This window comes from Lonchura striata, chromosome 2, assembly GCF_050655825.1.
Source record: "Lonchura striata isolate lonStrDom1 chromosome 2, ASM5065582v1, whole genome shotgun sequence".
Taxonomy (NCBI): Eukaryota; Metazoa; Chordata; class Aves; order Passeriformes; family Estrildidae; genus Lonchura; species Lonchura striata.
Genome location: NC_140704.1, coordinates 156,868,104 through 156,893,248, shown reverse-complemented (window position 1 = coordinate 156,893,248; position 25,145 = coordinate 156,868,104). Strand labels below are relative to the sequence as shown.

At 65.6% G+C, this 25,145-nt stretch overlaps 2 protein-coding genes and 1 long non-coding RNA gene across 6 annotated transcripts; all 3 read left to right on the top strand.

Annotated features, from left to right (window-relative positions):
* Positions 1–549: 549 nt before the first annotated feature.
* Positions 550–4,354, top strand: EXOSC4 (exosome component 4). 2 transcript variants are annotated; one of them, XM_085572773.1, is made up of 3 exons: positions 550–839; positions 2,097–2,465; positions 3,029–4,354. In XM_085572773.1, the coding sequence occupies exons 1-3, from the start codon at positions 669–671 to the stop codon at positions 3,398–3,400; spliced, it is 912 nt and encodes a 303-aa protein (XP_085428899.1). In that variant the 5' UTR covers positions 550–668; the 3' UTR covers positions 3,401–4,354. The 2 variants fall into 2 exon arrangements, with proteins under 2 accessions (XP_085428899.1, XP_085428900.1); XM_085572774.1 differs by having other exon boundaries at positions 557–839; positions 2,097–2,315.
* Positions 4,355–5,105: 751 nt separating this feature from the next.
* GPAA1 (glycosylphosphatidylinositol anchor attachment 1) lies at positions 5,106–25,124 on the top strand. Of its 3 annotated transcripts, XM_085572766.1 has the most exons (14): positions 5,106–5,218; positions 7,194–7,282; positions 8,251–8,424; positions 10,107–10,218; positions 11,319–11,466; positions 12,972–13,073; positions 14,218–14,414; positions 16,261–16,457; positions 16,760–16,798; positions 17,550–17,703; positions 19,800–19,865; positions 21,117–21,310; positions 22,176–22,343; positions 22,974–25,124. In XM_085572766.1, the coding sequence occupies exons 2-14, from the start codon at positions 7,209–7,211 to the stop codon at positions 23,215–23,217; spliced, it is 1,869 nt and encodes a 622-aa protein (XP_085428892.1). In that variant the 5' UTR covers positions 5,106–5,218; positions 7,194–7,208; the 3' UTR covers positions 23,218–25,124. The 3 variants fall into 3 exon arrangements, with proteins under 3 accessions (XP_085428892.1, XP_085428893.1, XP_085428894.1); XM_085572767.1 differs by lacking the exon at positions 16,760–16,798; XM_085572768.1 differs by lacking the exons at positions 22,176–22,343; positions 22,974–25,124 and adding an exon at positions 21,934–22,003.
* On the top strand, positions 16,833–17,448 carry LOC146768517 (uncharacterized). The gene is made up of 3 exons (XR_014953187.1): positions 16,833–16,977; positions 17,124–17,162; positions 17,412–17,448. It is a non-coding gene; the product is annotated as an uncharacterized LOC146768517 (long non-coding RNA).
* Positions 25,125–25,145: the final 21 nt, after the last annotated feature.

Sequence of the window (25,145 nt, the reverse complement as noted above, 5' to 3'; positions counted from 1 at the left end):
GGGCCACCGCCCCGCGGGGGCGTGGTCTCTGTCCGGGGGCGTGCCCCGAATGGGGCGTGACCTGTGTGTGGTTGCGTCACAAGGGGCGTGGCTTCCGCCGCGGGAGCGTCACGGGGGCGCTGCCTCCCGTTGGCGGGCGGCTTGCGCGGGGCACGCCGGGAGCTGTAGTCCCGCCTCTCACGCGGCGCCGGCATGGCGGGGCTGGAGCTTCCGTCAGGCGCTGCGCACGCCGGGAGCTGTAGTCCCGCCCCTCACGCGGTACCGGGCGCGGTGCCGGCATGGGGGGCTGGAGCTGCCGCCGGGCGCGGGGCACGCCGGGAGCCGTAGTCCGGCCCCTCACGGTGTACCGGGCGCGGGGCACGCCGGGAGCCGTAGTCCCGCCCCTCACGGTGTACCGGGCGCGGGGCACGCCGGGAGCCGTAGTCCCGCCCCTCACGGTGTACCGGGCGCGGGGCACGCCGGGAGCCGTAGTCCGGCCCCTCACGCGGTGCCGGGCGCGGGGCACGCCGGGAGCCGTAGTCCTGCGCGGGGCACGCCGGGAGCCGTAGTCCCGCCCCTCACGGTGTACCGGGCGCGGGGCACGCCGGGAGCCGTAGTCCCGCCCCTCACGGTGTACCGGGCGCGGGGCACGCCGGGAGCCGTAGTCCCGCCCCTCACGCGGTGCCGGCATGGCGGGGCTGGAGCTGCTGTCCGACGCGGGGTTCCGGGCGGACGGGCGCCGGCCGGACGAGCTGCGCAAGGTGCGGGCCCGGCTCGGGGTGCTGGCCCGGGCGGACGGCTCGGCCTACCTGGAGCAGGGCAACACCAAAGTGCTGGCGGCCGTGTACGGCCCGCACGAGGTGAGCGGGGCCGCGGCGCTTCTGAGCCTCTCCCGGGGCTTGTGAGCCTCTCCCGGGGTTTGTGAACCCCCTCGGCGCTTCTGAGCCTCTCCCGGGGTTTGTGAACCCCCTCGGCGCTTCTGAGCCTCTCCCGGGGCTTGTGAACCTCCCCTGGGGCTTGTGAGCCTCTCCCGGGGCTTGTGAACCCCCTCGGGGCTTGTGACCCCCCCCTCAGTCTCCCCCTCCTCCCGGGACTTTCAGGGTCCCCCATTCTGAGCCCCCCTCCCCAATTTGTGCCCTCCCCCCATTTCTCTCCCCCCCATGTGTAGGTCCCACGCCCCCCCCCCCAGCCCCCCTTTTTTCCCTGCAGCTTTGGGGGTCCCACAGCCTCCCCATCTCCGGGTCCCCCCAGTCCCTGATGTTTAACTCACCCCCCCAGCTCTGGGGGTCCCCCAGCCCCACCCTGTGTGTGTCCCCCCCACTCCCAGCCCTCCAATTTCCCCCCCAGCTCTGGGAGTCCCACAGCCCCCCCCCCATGTCCGTGCCCCCCACTCCCATCCCCTTTCCCCCAGCTCTGGGGGTCCCACAGCCCCCCATGTCCATGCTCCCCCATGTCCATGCCCCCCACTCCCATCCCCTTTCCCCCCCGCAGGTTCGGGGGTCCCGGGTCAAGCCCCCCCCCATGTCTATTCTCCCCACTCCCATTCCCTTTCTCACAGGTTCGGGGGTCCCACAGCCCCCCCTGCCCGTGCTCCCCCCACTCCATCCCCTTTTCCCCCGCAGGGTCGGGGGTCCCACAGCCCCCCATGTCCTTGCCCCCCATTCCCATCCCCTTTTCCTCCGCAGGTTCGGGGGTCCTGGGCCAAGGCCCCCCAATGTCCATGCTCCCCACTCCCATCCCCTTTCCCCCCAAGTTCGGGGGTCCCACAGCCCCCCATGTCCATGCTCCCCCCACTCCCATCCCCGTTTCCCCCAGCTCTGGGGGTCCCACAGCCCCCCATGTCCATGCTCCCCCCACTCCCATCCCTTTTCCCCCAGCTCTGGGGGTCCCACAGCCCCCCATGTCCGTGCCCCCCACTCCATCCCCTTTCCCCCAGCTCTGGGGGTCCCACAGCCCCCCATGTCCTTTACCCCCACTCCATCCCTTTTCCCCCGCAGGTTCGGGGGTCCCACAGCCCCCCATGTCCGTGCCCCCCACTCCCATCCCCTTTCCCCCAGCTCTGGGGATCCACAGCCCCCCATGTCCGTGCCCCCCACTCCCATCCCCTTTCCCCCCAGGTCCGGGGGTCCCGGGCCAAGGCCCCGCCGGACCGGGCGCTGCTCAGCTGCCGCTGCAGCGCGGCGCCGTTCGCGGGGGGCGGCGAGCGGCGGCGGCGCCCGGCGCAGGGCGGCAGCGACCGGCGGGCGGCGGAGCGAGCGCTGCTGCTGCGGGGCGTGCTGGAGGGCGCCGTGCTGGCACAGCTCTACCCGCGCTCGCAGATCGACGTGCACGTCCAGGTGAGCGGTTTGGGGGTGTCCTGGGGGGCTTTGGGGGTGTCCTGGGGGGCTTTGGGGGTGTTTGGGGGTGCCCTGCTGCTGCGGGGCGTGCTGGAGGGCGCCGTGCTGGCACAGCTCTACCCGCGCTCGCAGATCGACGTGCACGTCCAGGTGACCCTGGGGGGTTTGGGGGTGTCCTGGGGGTGTCCTGGGGGGTTTGGGGGTGTCCTGGGGGGGGTTTGGGGGTGCCCTGCTAGCCCAGCTCTACCCGCGCTCACAGATCGACGTGCACGTCCAGGTCAGGGCTTTGGGGGGGATTTGGGGGAGTTTGGGGTGTCTTGGGGGGATTTGGGGGGTCCTGGGGGTTATTTTGGGTGGTTTGGGGGATTTTGGGTCACCCCTTGTCCCCCCAAGGTGCTACAGGCAGACGGGGGTGAGCTGGGGGCCAACGTCAGCGTGGACAGGCCGGGGCACACAGGATCTGCGCGGTGTTTTGGGTGTTTCTGGGTGGTTTTGGGTGGATTTTGGGGTGTTTTGGGTGTTTTTGGGGTGTCTCTGAGTGCTCTTCCCCCCAGGGTGCTGCAGGTGGACGGGGGCGAGCTGGGGGCCAGCGTCAGCGCGGCCGGGCTGGCGCTGCTGGGGCACTCGGGCCCTGTGGGGTTTGGGGTGTTTTTGGGTGAATTTTGGGTGGATTTTGGGAGTTTGGGGTGCCCCTGACCCCGCTCTCCCCCCAGGTGCTGCAGGCGGACGGCGGCGAGCTGGGGGCCAGCGTCAGCGCGGCCGGGCTGGCGCTGCTGGACGCCGGCGTGGCGCTGCGCGGGGCCGTGCTGGCCGGCTCCGCCGGGCTGGCCGAGCCCCCGGCCGGGCCCCCGGCGGCCCTGAGCGACCTGAGCGCGGCCGAGGAGGCGGCCGGGGGCCCGCGGCTGGCCGTGGCCACGGTGGCGGGCAGCGGGCAGCTGGCCCTGTGCCAGCTCAGCGCCCGGCTGCACCGGGAGCGGCTGCGGCCCGTGCTGGACGCCGCCCTGGCCGCCTGCCGGGGGCTGCACGCCGTGCTGGACGGCGTGGTCAGGGCCCGGCTGCGCCAGGACACCGCCATGGAGCAGTGACCAGCACGGTGACCACTGCGGGGACATGGCCATGGAGCAGTGACCAGCACAGTGACCGCCCGGGACACGGCCATGGAGCAGTGAGTGACCACAGCGACCACCCAGGACACGGCCATGGAGCAGTGAGTGACCGCCCAGGACATGGCCATGGAACAGTGACCAGCACAGTGACCGCCCGGGACACGGCCATGGAGCAGTGAGTGACCACCCAGGACACGGCCATGGAGCAGTGAGTGACCACCCAGGACACGGCCATGGAGCAGTGAGTGACCACCCAGGACACCGCCATGGAGCAGTGACCAGCACGGTGACCACTGCCAGGACATGGCCATGGGACAGTAAGTGACCACAGTGACCACCCGGGACACGGCCATAGAGCAGTGAGTGACCGCCCAGGACATGGCCATGGAACAGTGACCAGCACAGTGACCACCTGGGACATTGCCATGGAGCAGTGAGTGACCACGGTGACCACTGCCAAGACATGGCCATGGAGTAGTGACCAGAGTGACCACGCTGGGGACACCAGGACAGCACCATGGGACTGTGACCACCCTGGGGACGTGGCCAGGGAACAGGGACTGCCATGGCACAGTGACCACAGGGTCACTGTGGGGACACTGCGGTGACCAACTGACCCCTGGGAGCTGCAGCATGACATTGCTGTGGTGACCACTGCTCCTGGGGACACTGGGGCTGTGACCCTGCAGTGCCCACTGCTCCTGGGGACACCAGGGACACTGGGGCTGTGACCCTGCAGTGACCACTGCTCCTGGGGACACTGCAGTGACCAGTACTGGGGACACTGGGGCTGTGACCCTGTGGTGACCACTGCTCCTGGGGACACTGTGGACACTGCAGTGACCACTGCTCCTGGGGACACTGGGGCTGTGACCCTGCGGGTTTTGGGGGGCCGCATGGCTCCCTGGCAATAAACTGGTGTGTGTCACCACACGTTCCGTGTCACCTGCGTGTCACCTGCGTGCCCTGGGTGTGCCACGCCCTTGCACGCCCCCTCCCCACCGCGCTGCCCTCGCAGCCCCCGTGTGCCCCCCGAGCTGTCCCTGACACCCCCGTACCCCCTGCCCGTCCTGTTCCCCCCTTTGTGCCCCCGTGCCCCCTCACCGCTCTCCCTTTGCCCAGAGCCCCTTTTGTGCCCCCAGACCCCCCGAGCTTCCCCTTTGTCCCCCCATTACCCCCCTTTTCCCCACTTTTTTCCCTGCTTTTCCGTTTTTCCCCCTTTTCCCCGTTTTTCCCCCTTTCCCCCGTTTTTTCCCCCTTTTCCCCGTTTTTTCCCCCTTTCCCCCGTTTTTTCCCCCCTTTTCCCCGTTTTTTCCCCCTTTTCCCCCGTTTTTTCCCCCTTCCCCCCTTTTCTCCCTCTTTTTCCCCACTTTCCCCCCTTCCCCTCCCTTTTCCCCCCTTTTTTCTCCCCATTTTCCCCCCTTTTCCCCTTTTTCCCCGTTTTTTCCCCCTTTTTCCCGTTTTTTTCCCCTTTCCCCCGTTCTTTCCCCCAAACTCCATTATTATTCCTTGGCCCCGCCCACGCCCGGCTGGCCCCGCCCACACCCGGCTGGCCCCGCCCACACCCGGCTGGCCCCGCCCACACCCGGCTGGTCCCGCCCACACCCGGCTGACCACGCCCACACCCGGCTGGCCACGCCCACACCCGGCTGGCCACGCCTACCGGCCCCGCCCACTCCGCCCCCCTCAGGGCGCCCCCTGGCGGCGCGCTGCGATCGCTGTCTCTGCGCTCCGCGCTCCGCCCTGGCCGCGCGCTCCGGCAGCGATTGAGCGGCCTGGCCCGGCCGTGCCCCGCAGGTTCGGGGGTTTGGGGCATTTTGGGGCATTTCGGGGCATTTCGGGGCATTTCGGGGGTTTGGGGCACTCCGGGGGGCCCCGAGGGCGCAGGGGCTGCGGGGCAGGGGAAGGGCCGGGCCAGGCCCGTGTGGGATGCGGGGAGCGCGGTGTAGGGGCGTGGGGGAGGGCAGGGCCTGAGGGGGATTTGGGGTGGGGAGGGGATTTGGGGTGTCTGAGGAGATTTGGGGTGTCCGTGAGGGAATTGGGGTGTCTGTGAGGGAATTGGGGCGTCTGTGATGAGATTTGGGTGTCTGTGAGGGAATTGGGGTGTCCGTGGGGTGGGGAGGGGATTTGGGGTGTCCGTGAGGAGGTTTGGGGTGTCTGTGAGGGAATTTGGGGTGGGGAGGGGATTTGGGGTGTCCGTGAAGGGATTTGGGGTGTTCGTGGGGTGGGGAGGGGATTTGGGGTGTCTGTGAGGGGATTTGGGGTGTCCGTGAGGAGAATTGGGGTGTCCGTGAGGGAATTGGGGTGTCTGTGAGGGAATTTGGGGTGTCTGAGGAGATTTGGGGTGTCTGTGAGGGGATTTGGGGTGTCCGTGAGGAGAATTGGGGTGTCTGTGAGAGAATTGGGGTGTCTGTGATGAGATTTGGGGTGTCTGTGAGGGAATTTGGGGTGGGGAGGGGATTTGGGGTGTCTGTGAGGGGATTTGGGGTGTCCGTGAGGAGAATTGGGGTGTCTGTGATGAGATTTGGGGTGTCTGTGAGGGGATTTGGGGTGTCCGTGAGGAGAATTGGGGTGTCCGTGAGGGAATTGGGGTGTCTGTGAGGGAATTGGGATGTCTGTGAGGAGGTTTGGGGTGTCTGTGAGGGAATTGGGGTGTCCGTGAGGGAATTGGGGTGTCTGTGAGGGAATTGGGGTGTCTGTGATGAGATTTGGGGTGTCTGTGAGGGAATTTGGGGTGGGGAGTGGATTTGGGGTGTCCGTGAGGAGGTTTGGGGTGGGGAGGGGATTTGGGGTGTCCGTTGGGTGAGGAGGGGTTGGGGGCTCTGTGGGGTTTAGAGGTTCAGGTGTGTGGGGGCTCTGTGGGATTTTGGGGTCCCTGTGGGTTTTGGGGTCTCTATGGGGTCTCAGTGGGATTTTGGGGTCTCAGGGGGGTCTCAGTGGGGTTTTGGGGTCTCAGTGGGGTCTCAGTGGGACTTTGGGGTCTCAGTGGGGTTTGGGGTCCCCACAGCCTGATCACCGGTCCTGCTGCCATGGGGCTCAGTGGGGTTTGGGGTCTCAGTGGGGTCTCAGTGGGGTTTTGGGGTCTCAGTGGGGTTTTGGGGTCTCAGTGGGGCTTTGGGGTCTCAGTGGGGTCTCAGCGCTGTTTTGGGGTCTCAGTGGGGTCTCAGTGGGGTTTTGGGGTCTCAGTGGGGTTTGGGGTCTCAGTGGGGTTTCAGTGGGGTTTTGGGGTCTCAGTGGGGTTTTGGGGTCTCAGTGGGGTTTTTGGGTCTCAGTGGGGCTTTGGGGTCTCAGTGGGGTCTCAGCGCTGTTTTGGGGTCTCAGTGGGGTCTCAGTGGGGTTTTGGGGTCTCAGCGCTGTTTTGGGGTCTCAGCGCTGTTTTGGGGTCTCTGTGGGGTCTCAGTGGGGTTTTGGGGTCTCAGCGCTGTTTTGGGGTCTCAGTGGGGTCTCAGTGGGGTTTTGGGGTCTCAGCGCTGTTTTGGGGTCTCAGTGGGGTCTCAGTGGGGTTTTGGGGTCTCAGTGGGATTTTGGGGTCTCAGTGGGGTTTTGGGGTCTCAGCGCTGTTTTGGGGTCTCAGTGGGGTCTCAGTGGGGTTTTGGGGTCTCAGCGCTGTTTTGGGGTCTCAGTGGGGTCTCAGTGGGGTTTTGGGGTCTCAGTGGGGTTTGGGGTCTCAGTGGGGTCTCAGTGGGGTTTTGGGGTCTCAGCGCTGTTTTGGGGTCTCAGTGGGGTCTCAGTGGGGTTTTGGGGTCTCAGCGCTGTTTTGGGGTCCCCACAGCCCGGTCCCCCTGCCATGGGGCTGCTGTCGGACCCGCAGTGCCGGCGGGCGCTGGCCCGGCTGCTGCTGCGCCTCAACACCCCCCTCTGGTGAGTGGGGGGGACCCCGAAACCGGGGGGACCCCAAAACCCTGGGGGGGACCCCAACAACCCCTCTGGTGAGTGGGGGGGACCCCAAAACCGGGGGGGACCCCAACAACCCCTCTGGTGAGTGGGGGGACCCCGAAACCGGGGGGACCCCAAAACCCTGGGGGGGACCCCAACACCCCCCTCTGGTGAGTGGGGGGGACTCCAAAACCGGGGGGACCCCAAAACCTGGGGGGACCCCAAAACCCTGGGGGGGACCCCAACAACCCCTCTGGTGAGTGGGGGGACCCCGAAACCGGGGGGACCCCAAAACCCTGGGGGGGACCCCAACACCCCCCTCTGGTGAGTGGGGGGGACTCCAAAACCGGGGGGACCCCAAAACCTGGGGGGACCCCAAAACCCTGGGGGGGACCCCAACAACCCCTCTGGTGAGTGGGGGGGACCCCGAAACCGGGGGGGACCCCAAAACCCTGGGGGGGACCCCAACAACCCCTCTGGTGAGTGGGGGGGACCCCAAAACACCTGGGGGGACCCCAAAACCCTGGGGGGGACCCCAACAACCCCTCTGGTGAGTGGGGGGGACCCCGAAACCGGGGGGGACCCCAAAACCCTGGGGGGGACCCCAACAACCCCTCTGGTGAGTGGGGGGGACCCCAAAACCTGGGGAGACCCCAAAACCTCTGGGGGGGGGTGTCAGGGCTGGGTTTGGGGTGTCACTGATGGTTATGGGGTTATCTTTGGGGTGTCACTGATGGTTATGGGGTTATCTTTGGGGTGCCGATGGTGATTTTGGGGTGCCCCCACAGCATCCTCAGTTACCTGGCGGGGCTCGGCTGGTTCCTGCTGCTGCCCGCCCTGGCTCCCCGCACGTACCTGTGCAGGGTGGGGGTGTCAGGGCTGGGTTAGGGGTGGGTTTGGGGTGCCGATGGTGATTTTGGGGTGTCACTGATGGTTTTGGGGTGCCCCCACAGCATCCTCAGTTACCTGGCGGGGCTCGGCTGGTTCCTGCTGCTGCCCGCCCTGGCTCCCCGCACGTACCTGTCCGAGAACGCCATGGGCTCCACCATGGTGGGGGAGGGCTCCGACCTCGGGCCCCGCGCCCTGGCCCTGGCCCGCGACTTCGGGGCGCACAAGAGGAGAGCGGGGTGAGAACGGGGGGATTGGGGTTGGGATTTGGGGGTTTGGGGGGTTTTTGGAACACACCCGTGACTTCAGGGCGCACAAGAGGAGAGCGGGGTGAGAACGGGGGGATTGGGGTTGGGGAGGGAGACACACCCGTGACTTTGGGGGGCACAAGATGAGAGCGGGGTGAAAACGGGGGATTTGGGGTTGGGATTTGGGATTTGGGGGGTTTGGGGAACATACCCACGACTTTGGGGGGCACAAGAGGAGAGTGGGGTGAGAACAGGGGGATTGGGGTTTGGGGCTTTGGGGAGGGGGACACACCCGGGAATTTTGGGGGGCACAAGAGGAGAGCGGGGTGAGAACGGGGGGATTGGGTTTGGGATTGGGATTTGGGGGTTTTGGGGAGGGGAACACATCTGGGGCTTCAGGGGGCACAAGAGGAGAGTGGGATGAGAACGGGGGGATTTGGGATTGGGGTTTGGGGGGTTTCGATTGGGATTTGGGGAGGGGGGACACACGCGGGGCTTCGGGGTGCACAGGAGGAGAGCAAGGTGAGAACGGGGTGTTTGGGGTTGGGGTTGGTTTTGGGGGTGGATTGGGGGATTTAGGGAGGGGGGACACACCTGGGAATTTTGGGGTGCACAAGAGGAGAGCGGGGTGAGAACGGGGTGTTTGGAGTTGGGGTTGGTTTTGGGGATGGATTGGGGGATTTGGGGAGGGGAACACACCAGGGAATTTTGGGGGATGAGTGGAGAGCAGAGTGACGCCTTTGGGGTTGGGAGGAGTTTGGGGGGAGTTCCATTGCCACTCCTGCTTGGAGTGGCTGGAGAGGGGATTTGGGGGATGGTTTGGGGTGCCCCAATCCCAATCCCATATTTATTTATTTGTTTTGGGGCATGCCCGTGGAGTGGCTGGAGCAGACCTGTGGGCTCTGGGGATGGTTTGGGGATGGTTTGGGATATCCCAATCCCATTTTTATCCATTTTATCCCGTATTTATTTGTTTTGGGGCATGCCCGTGGAGTGTCTGGAGCAGACCTGTGGGCTCTGGGGATGGTTTGGGGATGGTTTGGGATATCCCAATCCCATTTTTATCCATTTTATCCCGTATTTATTTGTTTTGGGGCATGCCCGTGGAGTGTCTGGAGCAGACCTGTGGGCTCTGGGGATGCTTTGGGATATCCCAATCCCAATCCCATTTTTATTCATTTTATCCCATATTTATTTATTTGTTTTGGGGCATGCCTGTGGAGTGGCTGGAGCAGACCTGTGGGCTCTGGGGATGCTTTGGGATATCCCAATCCCATTTTTATTCATTTTATCCCGTATTTATTTATTTATTTAGGAACATGCCCGTGGAGTGGCTGGAGCAGACCTGTGGGCTCTGGGGATGCTCTGGGGATGCTTTGGGATATCCCAATCCCATTTTTATTCATTTTATCCCATATTTATTTGTTTTGGGGCATGCCCGTGGAGTGGCTGGAGCAGACCTGTGGGCTCTGGGGATGCTTTGGGGATGGTTTGGGATATCCCAGTCCCAATCCCAATCCCATTTTTATCCATTTTATCCTGTATTTTTTTGTTCAGGGGCATGCCCGTGGAGTGGCTGGAGCAGACCTGTGGGCTCTGGGGATGGTTTGGGATATCCCAATCCCAATCCCAATCCCATTTTTATCCATTTTATCCCATATTTTTTTGTTCAGGGGCATGCCCGTGGAGTGGCTGGAGCAGACCATGTTCCAGCTGGGGCTCGAGGTCCATCGCCAGCCCTTCAGCCGCACGCTGCCCTTCCCCGACGAGGCCCACGAGCGCTACGTACTGGGAGCACTGGGAGCACTGGGAGCACTGGGAACGGGGGAGGGGGGACTGGGAGCACTGGGAGCACTGGGAATGGGGGAAGGGGGGACTGGGAGCACTGGGAACGGGGGAACGGGGCACTGGGAGCACTGGGAATGGGGCACTGGGAGCACTGGGAACGGGGCACTGGGAGCACTGGGAACGGGGCACTGGGAGCACTGGGGATACTGGGAACGGGGCACTGGGAGCACTGGGAACGGGGCACTGGGAGCACTGGGGATACTGGGAATGGGGCACTGGGAGCACTGGGAACGGGGCACTGGGAGCACTGGGAACGGGGCACTGGGAGCACTTGGTGGCACTTGGGGTCCCCAGGGCAGTGGGGGTCCCTGGAACCCTCGCTGTCCCAGGCTTCCTGAGGATTGCTGGGGGGTCTCTGGGCGGGTTTGGGGTCCCCTGGCAGGTTTGGGGTCCTTGTTCAGGTTTTGGGGTGCCGTGGGGATGTCTGGGGTCCCTGTTCAGGTTTTGGGGTGCCGTGGGGATGTTTGGGGTGCTGACCCCGCTGTCCCTCCCAGCTGGTGCAGGGCACCAACGTTTTCGGGGTGCTGCAGGGATGTTGGGGGTCCCTGGGTGGGTTTTGGGGTCCCTGTTCAGGTTTTGGGGTGCCATGGGGATGTCTGGGGTCTCTGTTCGGGTTTGGGGTGCTGTGGGGATGTTTGGGATGCTGTGGGGATGTTTGAGGTCCTTGGGTGGGTTTTGGGGTCCCTGTTCAGGTTTTGGGGTGCCGTGGGGATGCCTGGGGTCCCTGTTCGTGTTTTGGGGTGCTGTGGGGATGTTGGGGTGCCGTGGGGATGCCTGGGGTCCCTGTTCAGGTTTGGGGTGCTGCGGGGATGTTGGGGGTCCCTGGGTGGGTTTTGGGGTCCCTGTTCGGGTTTTGGGGTGCTGACCCCGCTGTCCCTCCCAGCTGGTGCGGGGCACCAACGTTTTCGGGGTGCTGCGGGGATGTTGGGGGTCCCTGGATGGGTTTTGGGGTCCCTGTTCGGGTTTTGGGGTGCTGTGGGGATGCCTGGGGTCCCTGTTCGGGTTTTGGGGTGCTGACCCCGCTGTCCCTGTCCCAGCTGGTGCGGGGCACCAACGTTTTCGGGGTGCTGCGGGCCCCCCGTGCCGCCAGCACCGAGGCGCTGCTGCTGCTGGTGCCCGGCTCCGAGGGCAGCAAGAACAGCCAGGCCGTGGGGCTGCTGCTGGCGCTGGCGGGCTACTGCCGAGGTGGGGCACGGGGGTACCGGGGGTACCGGGGGGCTACTGCCGAGGTGGGGCACGGGGGTACCGGGGGTACCGGGGGGCTACTGCCGAGGTGGGGCACGGGGGCACGGGGGTACGGGGGTACCGGGGGTACCGGGGGGTACGGGGGGCACGGGGGCACGGGGGTACCGGGGGCTACTGCCGAGGTGGGGCACAGGGGCACGGGGGTACCGGGGGTACCGGGGGTACCGGGGGGCTACTGCCTAGGTGGGGCACAGGGGCACGGGGGGTACGGGGGTACCGGGGGGTACGGGGGTACCGGGGGGCTACTGCCGAGGTGGGGCACGGGGGCACGGGGGTACCGGGGGTACGGGGGTACCGGGGGGCTACTGCCGAGGTGGGGCACGGGGGCACGGGGGCACGGGGGTACCGGGGGGTACCGGGGGTACCGGGGGTACTGGTGGTACCGGGGGTACCGGGGGTACGGGGGTACCGGGGGGCTACTGCCGAGGTGGGGCACGGGGGCACGGGGGGCACGGGGGCACGGGGGTACCGGGGGGCTACGAGGGTACCGGGGGGTACGGGGGTACCGGGGGGCTACTGCCGAGGTGGGGCACGGGGGTACCGGGGGTACGGGGGGCACGGGGGTACCGGGGGGCTACTGCCGAGGTGGGGCACGGGGGATACCGGGGGGCACGGGGGGTACGGGGGGCACGGGGGGCACGGGGGTACGGGGGATACCGGGGGGCACGGGAGGTACGGGGGTACGGGGGATACCGGGGGGCACGGGGGGTACGGGGGGCTACTGCCGAGGTGGGGCACGGGGGCACGGGGGTACGGGGGATACAGGGGGTACCGGGGGCTACTGCCGAGGTGGGGGCACGGGGGGCACCGGGGGGTACCGGGGCCTACCGGGGGCTACCGGGGGTACCGGGGGCTACTGCCGAGGTGGGGCACGGGGGTACCGGGGGCACGGGGGGCACGGGGGCACGGGGGGCATGGGGGGGTACCGGGGGGCATGGGGGGGTACCGGGGGGCATGGGGGGTACGGGGGGCTACTGCCGAGGTGGGGCACGGGGGTACGGGGGCGCTGCTGGGGCTCGGGGGCTCTGGGGGCTCAGGGGATGTACTGGAGCTGTACTGGGAGGTACTGGTCCATACTGGTCCATACTGGTCCGTACTGGTCTGTACTGGTCCATACTGGTCTGTACTGGTCCATACTGGTCTGTACTGGTTCCTAGGCCAGGTGTACTGGGCCAAAGATCTCATCTTCCTGGGGCTGTACTGGTCCATACTGGTCCGTACTGGTCCATACTGTTTTGTACTGGTTCCCAGGCCAGGTGTACTGGGCCAAGTATCTCATCTTCCTGGGGCTGTACTGGTCCATACTGGTCCATACTGGTCCATAGTGGTCCATACTGGTCTGTACTGGTCCGTACTGGACCGTACTCGTCTGTACTGGTCCGTACTGGTCCATAGTGGTCCATACTGGTCCGTACTGGTCCATACTGGTCTGTACTGGTTCCCAGGCCAGGTGTACTGGGCCAAGGATCTCATCTTCCTGGTGACCGAGCATGACCTGCTGGGGACACAGGCCTGGCTGGAGGCCTACCATGATGTCAACCTTACTGGTGAGACTGGGAGCACTGGGAGGGGCTGGGGGACACTGTGTGACCCTTACTGGTGAGACTGGGAGCACTGGGAGGGGCTGGGGGACACTGTGTGACCCTTACTGGTGAGACTGGGAGCACTGGGGGACAGGCTGGGACCCTTACTGGTGAGACTGGGAGCACTGGGAGACAGGCTGGGACCCTTACTGGTGAGACTGGGAGCACTGGGACAGGCTGGGGGGACACTGTGTGACCCTTACTGGTGAGACTGGGAGCACTGGGAGACAGGCTGGGACCCTTACTGGTGAGACTGGGAGCACTGGGAGGGGCTGGGGGACACTGTGTGACCCTTACTGGTGAGACTGGGAGCACTGGGAGGGACTGGGAGCACTGGGAGGGGCTGGGACCTTTACTGGTGAGACTGGGAGCACTGGGGAGGACTGGGAGCACTGGGAGGGGCTGGGACCTTTACTGGTGAGACTGGGAGCACTGGGGGGGACTGGGAGCACTGGGAGGGGCTGGGACCTTTACTGGTGAGACTGGGAGCACTGGGGGGGACTGGGAGCCCTGGGAGGGGCTGGGAGGGCTCAGGGCCCCCCAAGTGACGCTGGGCACGGACACGGTGACCGCAGTGGGCACGGGGGTCCCACGGGGGTCCCGTGGCTGTTCTGGGGGTGCCCTGGCCGTTCTGGGGGTGCTGTTGCCATTCTGGGGGTGCCGTTGCCATCCTGGGGGTGCCCTGGCCGTTCTGGGGGTGCCCTGGGGGTCTCAGGGGGTCTCACAGTGCCCCCTCCCCAGGCATGCAGTCGGGGGGCTCCCGGGCTGGGTGGGCGCCATCCAGGTGGCACTGGGGGTGCCGTTGCCATTCTGGGGGTCCCATGGCTGTTCTGGGGGTGCCATTGCCATCCTGGGGGTGCCCTGGGGGTCTCAGGGGGTCTCAGGTGTGCCCCCCTCCCCAGGCATGCAGTCGGGGGGGTCCCGGGCTGGGTGGGCGCCATCCAGGCGGCGCTGGGGGTGCCGTTGCCATCCTGGGGGTCCCGTGGCTCTGGGGGTGCTGTTGCCATCCTGGGGGTGCCATGGCCGTTCTGGGGGTGCCGTTGCCATTCTGGGGGTGCCCTGGCCGTTCTGGGGGTGCCCTGGGGGTCTCACAGTGCCCCCTCCCCAGGCATGCAGTCGGGGGGGCTCCCGGGCCGGGCGGGCGCCATCCAGGCGGCGCTGGCGCTGGAGCTGAGCTCGGACGTGGTGACCAGCGTGGACGTGGCCGTGGAGGGGCTGAACGGGCAGGTGCCCAACCTGGACCTGCTGAACCTCTTCCACTCCTTCTGCCTCAAGAGCGGCCTGCTCTGCACCTTCCAGGGCAAGGTGGGGTTTGGGGGGTCCTGGGGGGGCTTTGGGGGGCTCTGGGGGGCTCTGGGGGGGCTTCAGGGGGTCTGGGGGCTGCTGTGCCCAACCTGGACCTGCTGAACCTCTTCCACTCCTTCTGCCTCAAGAGCGGCCTGCTCTGCACCTTCCAGGGCAAGGTGGGGCTCGGGGGGTTTGGGGGGTCCTGGGGGGCTTTGGGGGGTCCTGGGGGGCTCTGGGGGGGCTTCAGGGGGTCTGGGGGGGCTTCAGGGGGTCTGGGGGCTGCTGTGCCCAACCTGGACCTGCTGAACCTCTTCCACTCCTTCTGCCTCAAGAGCGGCCTGCTCTGCACCTTCCAGGGCAAGGTGGGGTTTGGGGGGCTCTGGGGGGTCCTGGGGGGCTTTGGGGGGTCCTGGGGGGCTCTGGGGGGCTCTGGGGGGGCTTCAGGGGGTCTGGGGGCTGCTGTGCCCAACCTGGACCTGCTGAACCTCTTCCACTCCTTCTGCCTCAAGAGCGGCCTGCTCTGCACCTTCCAGGGCAAGGTGGGGTTTGGGGGGGCTCTGGGGGGTCCTGGGGGGCTTTGGGGGGTCCTGGGGGGCTCTGGGGGGCTCTGGGGGGGCTTCAGGGGGTCTGGGGGCTGCTGTGCCCAACCTGGACCTGCTGAACCTCTTCCACTCCTTCTGCCTCAAGAGCGGCCTGCTCTGCACCTTCCAGGGCAAGGTGGGGCTCGGGGGGTCCTGGGGGGCTCGGGGGGTTTGGGGGGGCTTTGGGGGGCTCTGGGGGGCTTTGGGGGGTCTGGGGGCTGCTCTGCACCTTCCAGGGCAAGGTGGGGCTCGGGGGGCTTTGGGGGGTCCTGGGGGGCTCTGGGGGGTCCTGGGGGGGCTTTGGGGGGGCTTCAGGGGGTCTGGGGGCTGCTGTGCCCAACCTGGACCTGCTGAACCTCTTCCACTCCTTCTGCCTCAAGAGCGGCCTGCTCTGCACCTTCCAGGGCAAGGTGGGGTTTGGGGGGTCCTGGGGGGCTCTGGGGGGTCCTGGGGGGCTCTGGGGGGTCCTGGGGGGCTCTGGGGGGCTCTGGGGGAGCTTTGGGGGGTCCTGGGGGGCTCTGGGAGGTCCTGGGGGGCTTTGGGGGGTCCTGGGGGACCCGGGGTTCTCTCCCAGGTGGGGGGGTACCGATGGGTCACTCCCCAGGCTGGGGTGGGGGGGGGGGTCAGTGGTCACTCAGTGGTCACTCAGGGTCACTCAGGGTCACTCAGGGGTCACTCAGGGTCACTCAGGGTCACTCAGGGTCACTCAGTGGTCACTCAGTGGTCACTCAGGGTCACTCAGTGGTCACTCAGGGTCACTCAGTGGTCACTCAGGGGTCACTCAGGGGTCACTCAGTGGTCACTCAGTGGTCACTCAGGGTCACTCAGGGTCACTCAGGGTCACTCAGTGGTCACTCAGGGTCACTCAGGGTCACTCAGTGGTCACTCAGGGTCACTCAGGGGTCTCTCCCCCAGCTGCCACCCCCGGAGGGCCCCTCGGGGCCGGGCTATGCCCAGAGCCTGCGGACCATGGGGGGGCACTGAGGGGTCAGTGGGTCAGTGGTCACTCAGGGTCACTCAGGGTCACTCAGTGGTCACTCAGGGTCACTCAGGGTCACTCAGGGGTCACTCAGTGGTCACTCAGGGTCACTCAGTGGTCACTCAGGGTCACTCAGGGGTCTCTCCCCCAGCTGCCGCCCCCGGAGGGCCCCTCGGGGCCGGGCTATGCCCAGAGCCTGCGGACCATGGGGGGGCACTGAGGGGTCAGTGGGTCAGTGGTCACTCAGGGTCACTCAGTGGTCACTCAGTGGTCACTCAGGGTCACTCAGGGGTCTCTTCCCCAGCTGCCGCCCCCGGAGGGCCCCTCGGGGCCGGGCTATGCCCAGAGCCTGCGGACCATGGGGCTGATGGTGCTGGGCCAGGCCGGGGGGGGGCCCGGGGGGGCGCACGGGCTCTTCCTGCGCTTCCGCATCGAGGCGCTGACCCTGCGGGGCATCAACAGCTTCCGGCAGCACAAGTTCCACCTGGGCACCCTGGGCAGGTATCGGGGTCCCGGGGGGTCCTGGGGTGGGTTTGGGGGTCCCTGACCCTGCGGGGCATCAACAGCTTCCGGCAGCACAAGTTCCACCTGGGCACCCTGGGCAGGTATCGGGGTCCCGGGGGGGTTTGGGGGGTCCCGGGGGGGTTTGGGGGTCCCTGACCCTGCGGGGCATCAACAGCTTCCGGCAGCACAAGTTCCACCTGGGCACCCTGGGCAGGTATCGGGGTCCTGGGGGGCTTTTGGGGGGTCCTGGGGGGGTTTGGGGGGGTTTGGGGGTCCCTGACCCTGCGGGGCATCAACAGCTTCTGGCAGCACAAGTTCCACCTGGGCACCCTGGGCAGGTATCGGGGTCCTGGGGTGGGTTTGGGGGGTCCTGGGGTGGTTTGGGGGGGTCCTGGGGTGGTCCTGGGGGGGTTTGGGGGGTCCTGGGGTGGGTTGTGGGGGGGTTTGGGGGGTCCCAGACGCTGCGGGGCATCAACAGCTTCCAGCAGCACAAGTTCCACCTGGGCACCCTGGGCAGGTATCAGGGTCCCAGGGGGTCCTGGGGGGTCCCAGGGGGCTTTTGGGGGGTCCTGGGGGGGTTTGGGGGGTCCCGGGGGGTTTTTGGGGGGTCCTGGGGGGGTTTGGGGGCTCCTGGGGGTCCCTGACCCTGTGGGGCACCAACAGCTTCTGGCAGCACAAGTTCCACCTGGGCACCCTGGACAGGTATCGGGGATTTGGGGTGTCCTGGGGGGGAGTTCTGTGAGTCTGGGGGAGTTTTGGGTGTCCTGGGGGGTGTTTTGGGGTGGTTTGGGTGTATTTGGAGGGTCCTGGGGGGTGTTTTGGGGTGGTTTTGGGGTATTTGGTGTGTCCTGGAGTTAGGGGGACACTGGGGGCTCTCCTGGGGGGCTCGGGGGGGGTCTCTCTCCGTGTTTGGGGGTCCCAGGGGCACCCCAATCCCCCCCTGCCCTCCAGGACCCTGGAGGGAATGTTCCGGAAGCTGAACAACCTGCTGGGGCTGGGGGGCTCCGGGGGGTCTCGCCGTGGATTTGGGGGGTCTCGGGGGGTCTCTCTCTGTGTCTGGGGGTCCCCCCTGACCCCAGTCCCCCCCAGGACCCTGGAGGGAATGTTCCGGAAGCTGAACAACCTGCTGGAGCGGCTGCACCAATCCTATTTCCTGTACCTGCTGCCCTCGCTGTCCCGCTTCGTGTCCATCGGCTCCTACGTGCCCGCCCTGGGGCTGCTGCTGCTCGTGCTGGCCCTGCGCATATCCGGGCTGAAAACAGGGGAAAATGGGGGAAATGGGGAAAAAAGGGGAAAAAACGGGGAAAAAATGGGCAAAAACGGGGAAAAAATGGGCAAAAATGGGGAAAAAATGGGCAAAAACAGGGGAAAAATGGGGTAAAACCAGGATAAAACCAGGGCAATGGGCTCCTGCATGCCCGCCCTGGGGCTGCTGCTGCTCGTGCTGGCCCTGCGCATATCCGGGGTGAAAACAGGGGAAAACGGGAAAAACGGGGAAAAAAGGGGGAAAAATGGGCAAAAACGGGGATAAAATGGGGTAAAACCGGGATAAAACCAGGGCAATGGGCTCCTGCGTGCCTGCCCTGGGGCTGCTGCTGCTCGTGCTGGCCCTGCGCATATCCGGGCTGAAAACAGGGGAAAACGGGAAAAACGGGGAAAAAAGGGGGAAAAATGGGCAAAAACGGGGGAAAAATGGGGTTAAAAAAGGGTAATGGGCACCTATGTGCCCGCCCTGGGGCTGCTGCTGCTCGTGCTGGCCCTGCGCATATCCGGGCTGAAAACAGGGAAAAACGGGAAAAACGGGGAAAAAAGGGGAAAAAACGGGGAAAAAATGGGCAAAAACGGGGAAAAAATGGGGAAAAAATGGGCAAAAACAGGGGAAAAATGGGGTAAAACCGGGATAAAACCAGGGCAATGGGCTCCTGCGTGCCCGCCCTGGGGCTGCTGCTGCTCGTGCTGGCCCTGCGCATATCCGGGCTGAAAACAGGGGAAAACGGGAAAAACGGGGAAAAAAGGGGCAAAAACGGGGAAAAAATGGGCAAAAACGGGGAAAAAATGGGCAAAAATGGGGAAAAATGGGGTAAAACCGGGATAAAACCAGGGCAATGGGCTCCTACGTGCCCGCCCTGGGGCTGCTGCTGCTCGTGCTGGCCCTGCGCATATCCGGGCTGAAAACGGGAAAACGGGAAAAACGGGGAAAAAAGGGGGGAAAATGGGGAAAAATGGGCAAAAACAGGGGAAAAAATGGGGTAAAACCGGGATAAAACCAGGGCAATGGGCTCCTGCGTGCCCGCCCTGGGGCTGCTGCTGCTCGTGCTGGCCCTGCGCATATCCGGGCTGAAAACAGGGAAAAACGGGGAAAAAGGGGGAAAAACGGGGAAAAAATGGGCAAAAACGGGGAAAAATGGGGAAAATGGGGTAAAACCGGGATAAAACCAGGGCAATGGGCTCCTGCGTGCCCGCCCTGGGGCTGCTGCTGCTCGTGCTGGCCCTGCGCATATCCGAGGAGAAAAACGGCAAAAACGGGACAAAAATGGGGGAAAACAGGGAAAAATGGGGGGGAAATGAGGGGGGAAATTGGGATTTGGGAGAGAAAAATGGGTAAAAATGCAGATTTTGTGGGAAAAAGAGGGGAGTTGGGGCAAAGATGGGCTTTGGAGGGAAACAGTGTTTGGGGGCAAAAGGGAGGAAATGGGGAACTGGGGAAAAGAGGAAAGGGGAGTTGGGGAAAGGAGGAAAGGGGAGTTGGGGAAAAGGGATGAAAAGGGGGAACTGGGAATGAGGTGGGAAAAGGAGGGGGTTTGGGGGAAAAGGAAATTTTGGGGAAGGAAGGAAAGGAAATGGGCAAACAGAATTGGGGGATTTGGGGTGAAAGGGGGGCTTGGGCTCAGGGAATGGGGTTTGGGGTCAGGGAATGGGGTTTGGGGTCACTGATTTGGGGTCAGGGGTCAGTGATTCGGGGTTTGGGGTCACTGATTTGGGGTCAGGGGTCAGTGATTTGGGGTCAGGGGTCAGTGATTCGGGGTTTGGGGTCACTGATTTGGGGTCAGGGGTCAGTGATTCGGGGTTTGGGGTCACTGATTTGGGGTCAGGGGTCAGTGATTTGGGGTTTGGGGTCACTGATTTGGGGTCAGGGGTCAGTGATTCGGGGTTTGGGGTCGTTGATTTGGGGTCAGGGGTCAGTGATTCGGGGTTTGGGGTCACTGATTTGGGGTCAGGGGTCAGTGATTCGGGGTTTGGGGTCACTGATTTGGGATCAGGGGTCAGTGATTTGGGGTCAGGGGTCACTGAATTTTGGGGTCAGAGGGGGTCCGGCCCTTTCCTTGACCCCTCCCCCACGCCCTGGACCTGTGGATGCGGCTGAGCCGGAGTGACGAGGGGGAGGGGGACCCCCCATCCGAGGAGGTGAGGGACCCCCGGGACCCCCAGAGTGACCCCAGGGTGCCCTGGGACCCCCAGAGTGACCCCGGAGCTCCCGGGACCCCCAGAGTGACCCCAGAGCCCCCGGGACCCCCAGAGTGACCCCAGACCCACCGGGACCCCCAGAGTGACCCCAGGGTGCTCTGGGACCCCCAGAGTGACCCCAGACCCACCAGGACCCCCAGGGTGACCCCAGAGCGCCCTGGGACCCCCAGAGTGACCCCAGGGAGCCCTGGGACCCCCAGAGTGACCCCGGAGCCCCCGGGACCCCCAGAGTGACCGCAGAGCCCCCGGGACCCCCAGAGTGACCCCGGAGCCCCCGGGACCCCCAGAGTGACCCCAGAGCCCCCGGGACCCCCAGAGTGACCCCGGAGCCCCCGGGACCCCCAGAGTGACCCCAGACCCACCAGGACCCCCAGAGTGACCCCAGAGCCCCCGGGACCCCCAGAGTGACCCCAGACCCACCAGGACCCCCAGAGAGACCCCAGACCCCCCGGGACCCCCAGAGAGACCCCAGACCCCCCGGGACCCCCAGAGTGACCCCAGACCCCCTTGGACCCTCAGAGTGACCCCAGACCCCCAGGGACCCCCAGAGTGACCCCAGAGCCCCCGGGACCCTCAGAGTGACCCCAGAGCCCCTGGGACCCCCAGAGTGACCCCAGACCCACCAGGACACCCAGAGTGACCCCAGACCCACCAGGACCCCCAGAGTGACCCCAGACCCCCCGGGACCCCCAGAGTGACCCCAGACCCCCCGGGACCCCCAATCCCATTCCCAGTCCCCCATGCTGACCCCCAGCTCCCATTGTCACCCCTGGGACCTTGCCCTGACCCCAAATCCCCTCTCAGCCCCACAACCCCTGACCCGGACCCCATTGCCCCCTGTACCCCCTGTGCCCCACATTGTGCCCCACATTGTGCCCCACATTGTGCCCCACATTGTCACCCCCCTGTCCCCCCCAGGCCCGCGGGGGGCTCCTGTGGCTGGTGCCCCCCGTGCTGCTCTCGGGGGGCGCGGGGGCCGCCCTGTACCCCCTGTGCCCCACATTGTGCCCCACATTGTGCCCTCTGTACCCCACATTGTGACCCCATTGTCACCCCATTGTGACCCCATTGTCACCCCCCAGGCCCGCGGGGGGCTCCTGTGGCTGGTGCCCCCCGTGCTGCTCTCGGGGGGCGCGGGGGCCGCCCTGTACCCCCTGTACCCCCCATTGTGCCCCCATTGTCACCCCCCAGGCCCGCGGGGGGCTCCTGTGGCTGGTGCCCCCCGTGCTGCTCTCGGGGGGCGCGGGGGCCGCCCTGTACCTGCTGCCCGTGCGGGGCCAGGCCGTGGCCACCCAGCACTTCCCGGTGGGCGAGGCCGAGGCCGTGGTGCTGGCGCTGATCGGCATCTACGTGGCGGGCATGGCGCTGCCCCACAGCACCCACAGGTGGGTATGGGTGTGGGGCTGCCCCACAGCACCCACAGGTACGGGGCTGCCCCACAGCACCCACAGGTGGGTACAGCTATGGGCGGGCATGGCGCTGCCCCACAGCACCCACAGGTGGGTATGGGGCGGGCATGGCGCTGCCCTACAGCACCCACAGGTGGGTATGGGGTGGGCATGGCGCTGCCCCACAGCACCCACAGGTGGGTACGGGGCGGGCATGGCGCTGCCCCACAGCACCCACAGGTGGGTACGGGGCGGGCATGGCGCTGCCCCACAGCACCCACAGGTGGGTACGGGGCGGGCATGGCGCTGCCCCACAGCACCCACAGGTGGGTACGGGGCTGCCCCACAGCACCCACAGGTGGGTACAGCTATGGGTCTGGTGCTGCCCCACAGCACACACAGGTACGGGCGCTGCCCCACGGCACCGACAGGTGCAGGCACTGCCCGTGTGACACTGTGTGACACTGAAGGTGTCCCTGTGTCCCCAGAGCCCTCTCCGGGGGTGGCCAGCGCGGCTGGATGTCCCTGGGTGACACTGGGTGACCCTGTGTGACCCTGGGGTGACACTGGGTGACACTGTGTGACCCTGGGTGACACTGGGTGACACTGTATGTCCCCAGGGCCCTCTCCGGAGGTCGCCAGCGCGGTTGGATGTCCCTGGGTGACACTGGGTGACCCTGGATGTCCCTGGGTGACACTGGGTGACACTGTGTGTCCCTGGGTGACACTGGGTGACCCTGTGTGTCCCCAGGGCCCTCTCCGGAGGTGGCCAGCGTGGCTGGATGTCCCTGGGTGTCCCTGGATGTCCCTGTGTAACCCTGGGTGACACTGGGTGACACTGGGTGACCCTGTGTGTCCCCAGGGCCCTCTCCGGAGGTGGCCAGCGCGGTTGGATGTCCCTCAAGCTGCTGGCCCTGCTGGCCCTGGCGCTGCTCCTCTCCTGCCTGGCCCTGCTCAACTTCTCCCTGGGCTTCCTGCTGGGTGCCACCCTCGTGCCACCCGCGGCCGCCGTCAGGCCCGGGGGCAGCAGGTGAGTGGAGACAGCACGGGGACAGCTGGGGACAGCGTGGGGACAGGCTGGGGTCAGTGCAGGGACAGCGCGGGGACAGTGTGGGGACAGCTGGGGACACCCTGGGGACAGGCTGGGGGCAGGTGAGAGCCCTTGGACACTGGCGAGGATGAGGCCCTGAGGGTCCCTGGGTGTCCCTGAGGGTCCCTGGGTGTCCCTGAGGGTCCCTGGGTGTCCCCAGATGGTCTCTGGCCACCCTGGGCTGCCCCTGGCCGTTCTCCTGGTGCTGACCACGCCGGGGCTGTCGCTGTTCCTGGGGGTCTCTGGGTGGTTCCTGGGTGTCTCAGGGTCTCTGGGTGGTTCCTGGGTGGTTCCCGGGGGTCTCAGGGTGGTCCCAGGGGTCTCTAAGCCCCGTGCCCCCCCAGGCTGCCCCTGGCCGTGCTCCTGGTGCTGACCACGCCGGGGCTGTCGCTGTTCCTGGGGGGCTCTGGGTCTCTGGGTGGTTCCTGGGTGGTTCCTGGGGGGCTCTGGGTGGTTCCTGGGGGTCTCAGGGTCTCTGGGTGGTTCCTGGGTGGTTCCTGGGGGGCTCCAGGTGGTTCCTGGGTGGTTCCTGGGTGGTCCCAGGGGTCTCTAACCCCCGTGCCCCCCCAGGCTGCCCCTGGCCGTGCTCCTGGTGCTGACCACGCCGGGGCTGTCGCTGTTCCTGGCCGTGCTGCTGGAGCGGGAGCTGCTGGAGGCGCCAGCGGGGCTGGGCGAGGCCTGGCAGCGCTTCCTGGGGGCGCTGGGCCAGGGGCTGCTGCAGGAGCACCTGCACGGGGCACACCTGAGCCCCCTGCTCTGCCTGGGCGCCTACCCCTGCTGGCTGCTGCTCTGGAACGTGCTCTTCTGGAAGTGAGGGACACACGGACACGGGACGGACACACGGACACACCCACAGACCCACAGACCCCAGACCTGAGCCCCCTGCTCTGCCTGGGCGCCTACCCCTGCTGGCTGCTGCTCTGGAACGTGCTCTTCTGGAAGTGAGGGACACACGGACACGGGACGGACACACGGACACACCCACAGACCCACAGACCCCAGACCTGAGCCCCCTGCTCTGCCTGGGCGCCTACCCCTGCTGGCTGCTGCTCTGGAACGTGCTCTTCTGGAAGTGAGGGACGGACACATGGACACGGGATGGACACACGGACACGGGATGGACACACGGATGGACACACGGATGGACACACGGACAGAGCTCCAGCAGGGACAGGCCCATGGGCAGTCCCACGACAGTGACAGCCCTGGATGGACACACGGACATACCCCAAACCCCCTGGACACACGGACAGAGCCCTGGATGGACACACGGACACACAGGGCCTGGATGGACACACGGACAGAGCCCTGGATGGACACACGGACACACAGGGCCTGGATGGACACACGGACAGAGCCCTGGATGGACACACGGACAGAGCCCTGGATGGACACAGGGACACACAGGGCCTGGATGGACACACGGACAGAGCCCTGGATGGACACACGGACACACAGGGCCTGGATGGACACACGGACAGAGCCCTGGATGGACACAGGGACACACAGGGCCTGGATGGACACACGGACACACCCCAAACCCCCTGGACACACGGACAGAGCCCTGGATGGACACACGGACACACAGGGCCGGGATGGACACACGGACACACCCAAAACCCGCTGGACACACGGACAGAGCCCTGGATGGACACAGGGACACACAGGGCCTGGATGGACACACGGACAGAGCCCTGGATGGACACACGGACACACAGGGCCTGGATGGACACACGGACAGAGCCCTGGATGGACACACGGACACACAGGGCCTGGATGGACACACGGACAGAGCCCTGGATGGACACACGGACACACAGGGCCTGGATGGACACACGGACAGAGCCCTGGATGGACACATGGACACACCCCAAACCCCCTGGACACACGGACAGAGCCCTGGATGGACACACGGACACACCCAAAACCCGCTGGACACATGGACAGCGCCCTGGATGGACACACGGACACACAGGGCCTGGATGGACACACGGACAGAGCCCTGGATGGACACACGGACACACAGGGCCGGGAGGGTGACCAGGCCCCCGGACAGACACACGGACAAACCCACAGAGCCCCGACCCGGCCCAGCCCAGGAGGCCCAAAATGGGGAGAGGGAGGGGCGGGGCCTGGAGGGGCGTGGTTCGAAGGGCGTGGTTTGTAATGGGCGTGTTTTGTAATGGGCGTGGTTTAAAGGGCGTGGTTTGTAATGGGTGTGGTTTGTAAGGACGTGGTTTGTAATGGGTGTGGTTTGTAATGGGTGTGGTTTAAAGGGTGTGGTTTGTAATGGGTGTGGTTTAAAGGGCGTGTTTTGTAATGGGCGTGGTTTAAAGGGTGTGGTTTGTAAGGGTGTGGTTTGTAAGGGTGTGGTTTGTAATGGGTGTGGTTTGTAATGGGTGTGGTTTGTAATGGGCGTGGTTTGTAATGGGTGTGGTTTAAAGGGTGTGGTTTGTAAGGGTGTGGTTTGTAAGGGTGTGGTTTGTAATGGGCGTGGTTTGTAATGGGTGTGGTTTAAAGGGCGTGGTTTGTAATGGGTGTGGTTTGTAATGGGTGTGGTTTGTAATGGGCGTGGTTTGTAATGGGTGTGGTTTAAAGGGTGTGGTTTGTAAGGGTGTGGTTTGTAATGGGTGTGGTTTGTAATGGGCGTGGTTTGTAATGGGTGTGGTTTAAAGGGTGTGTTTGTAATGGGTGTGGTTTAAAGGGTGTGTTTGTAATGGGTGTGGTTTGTAATGGGCGTGG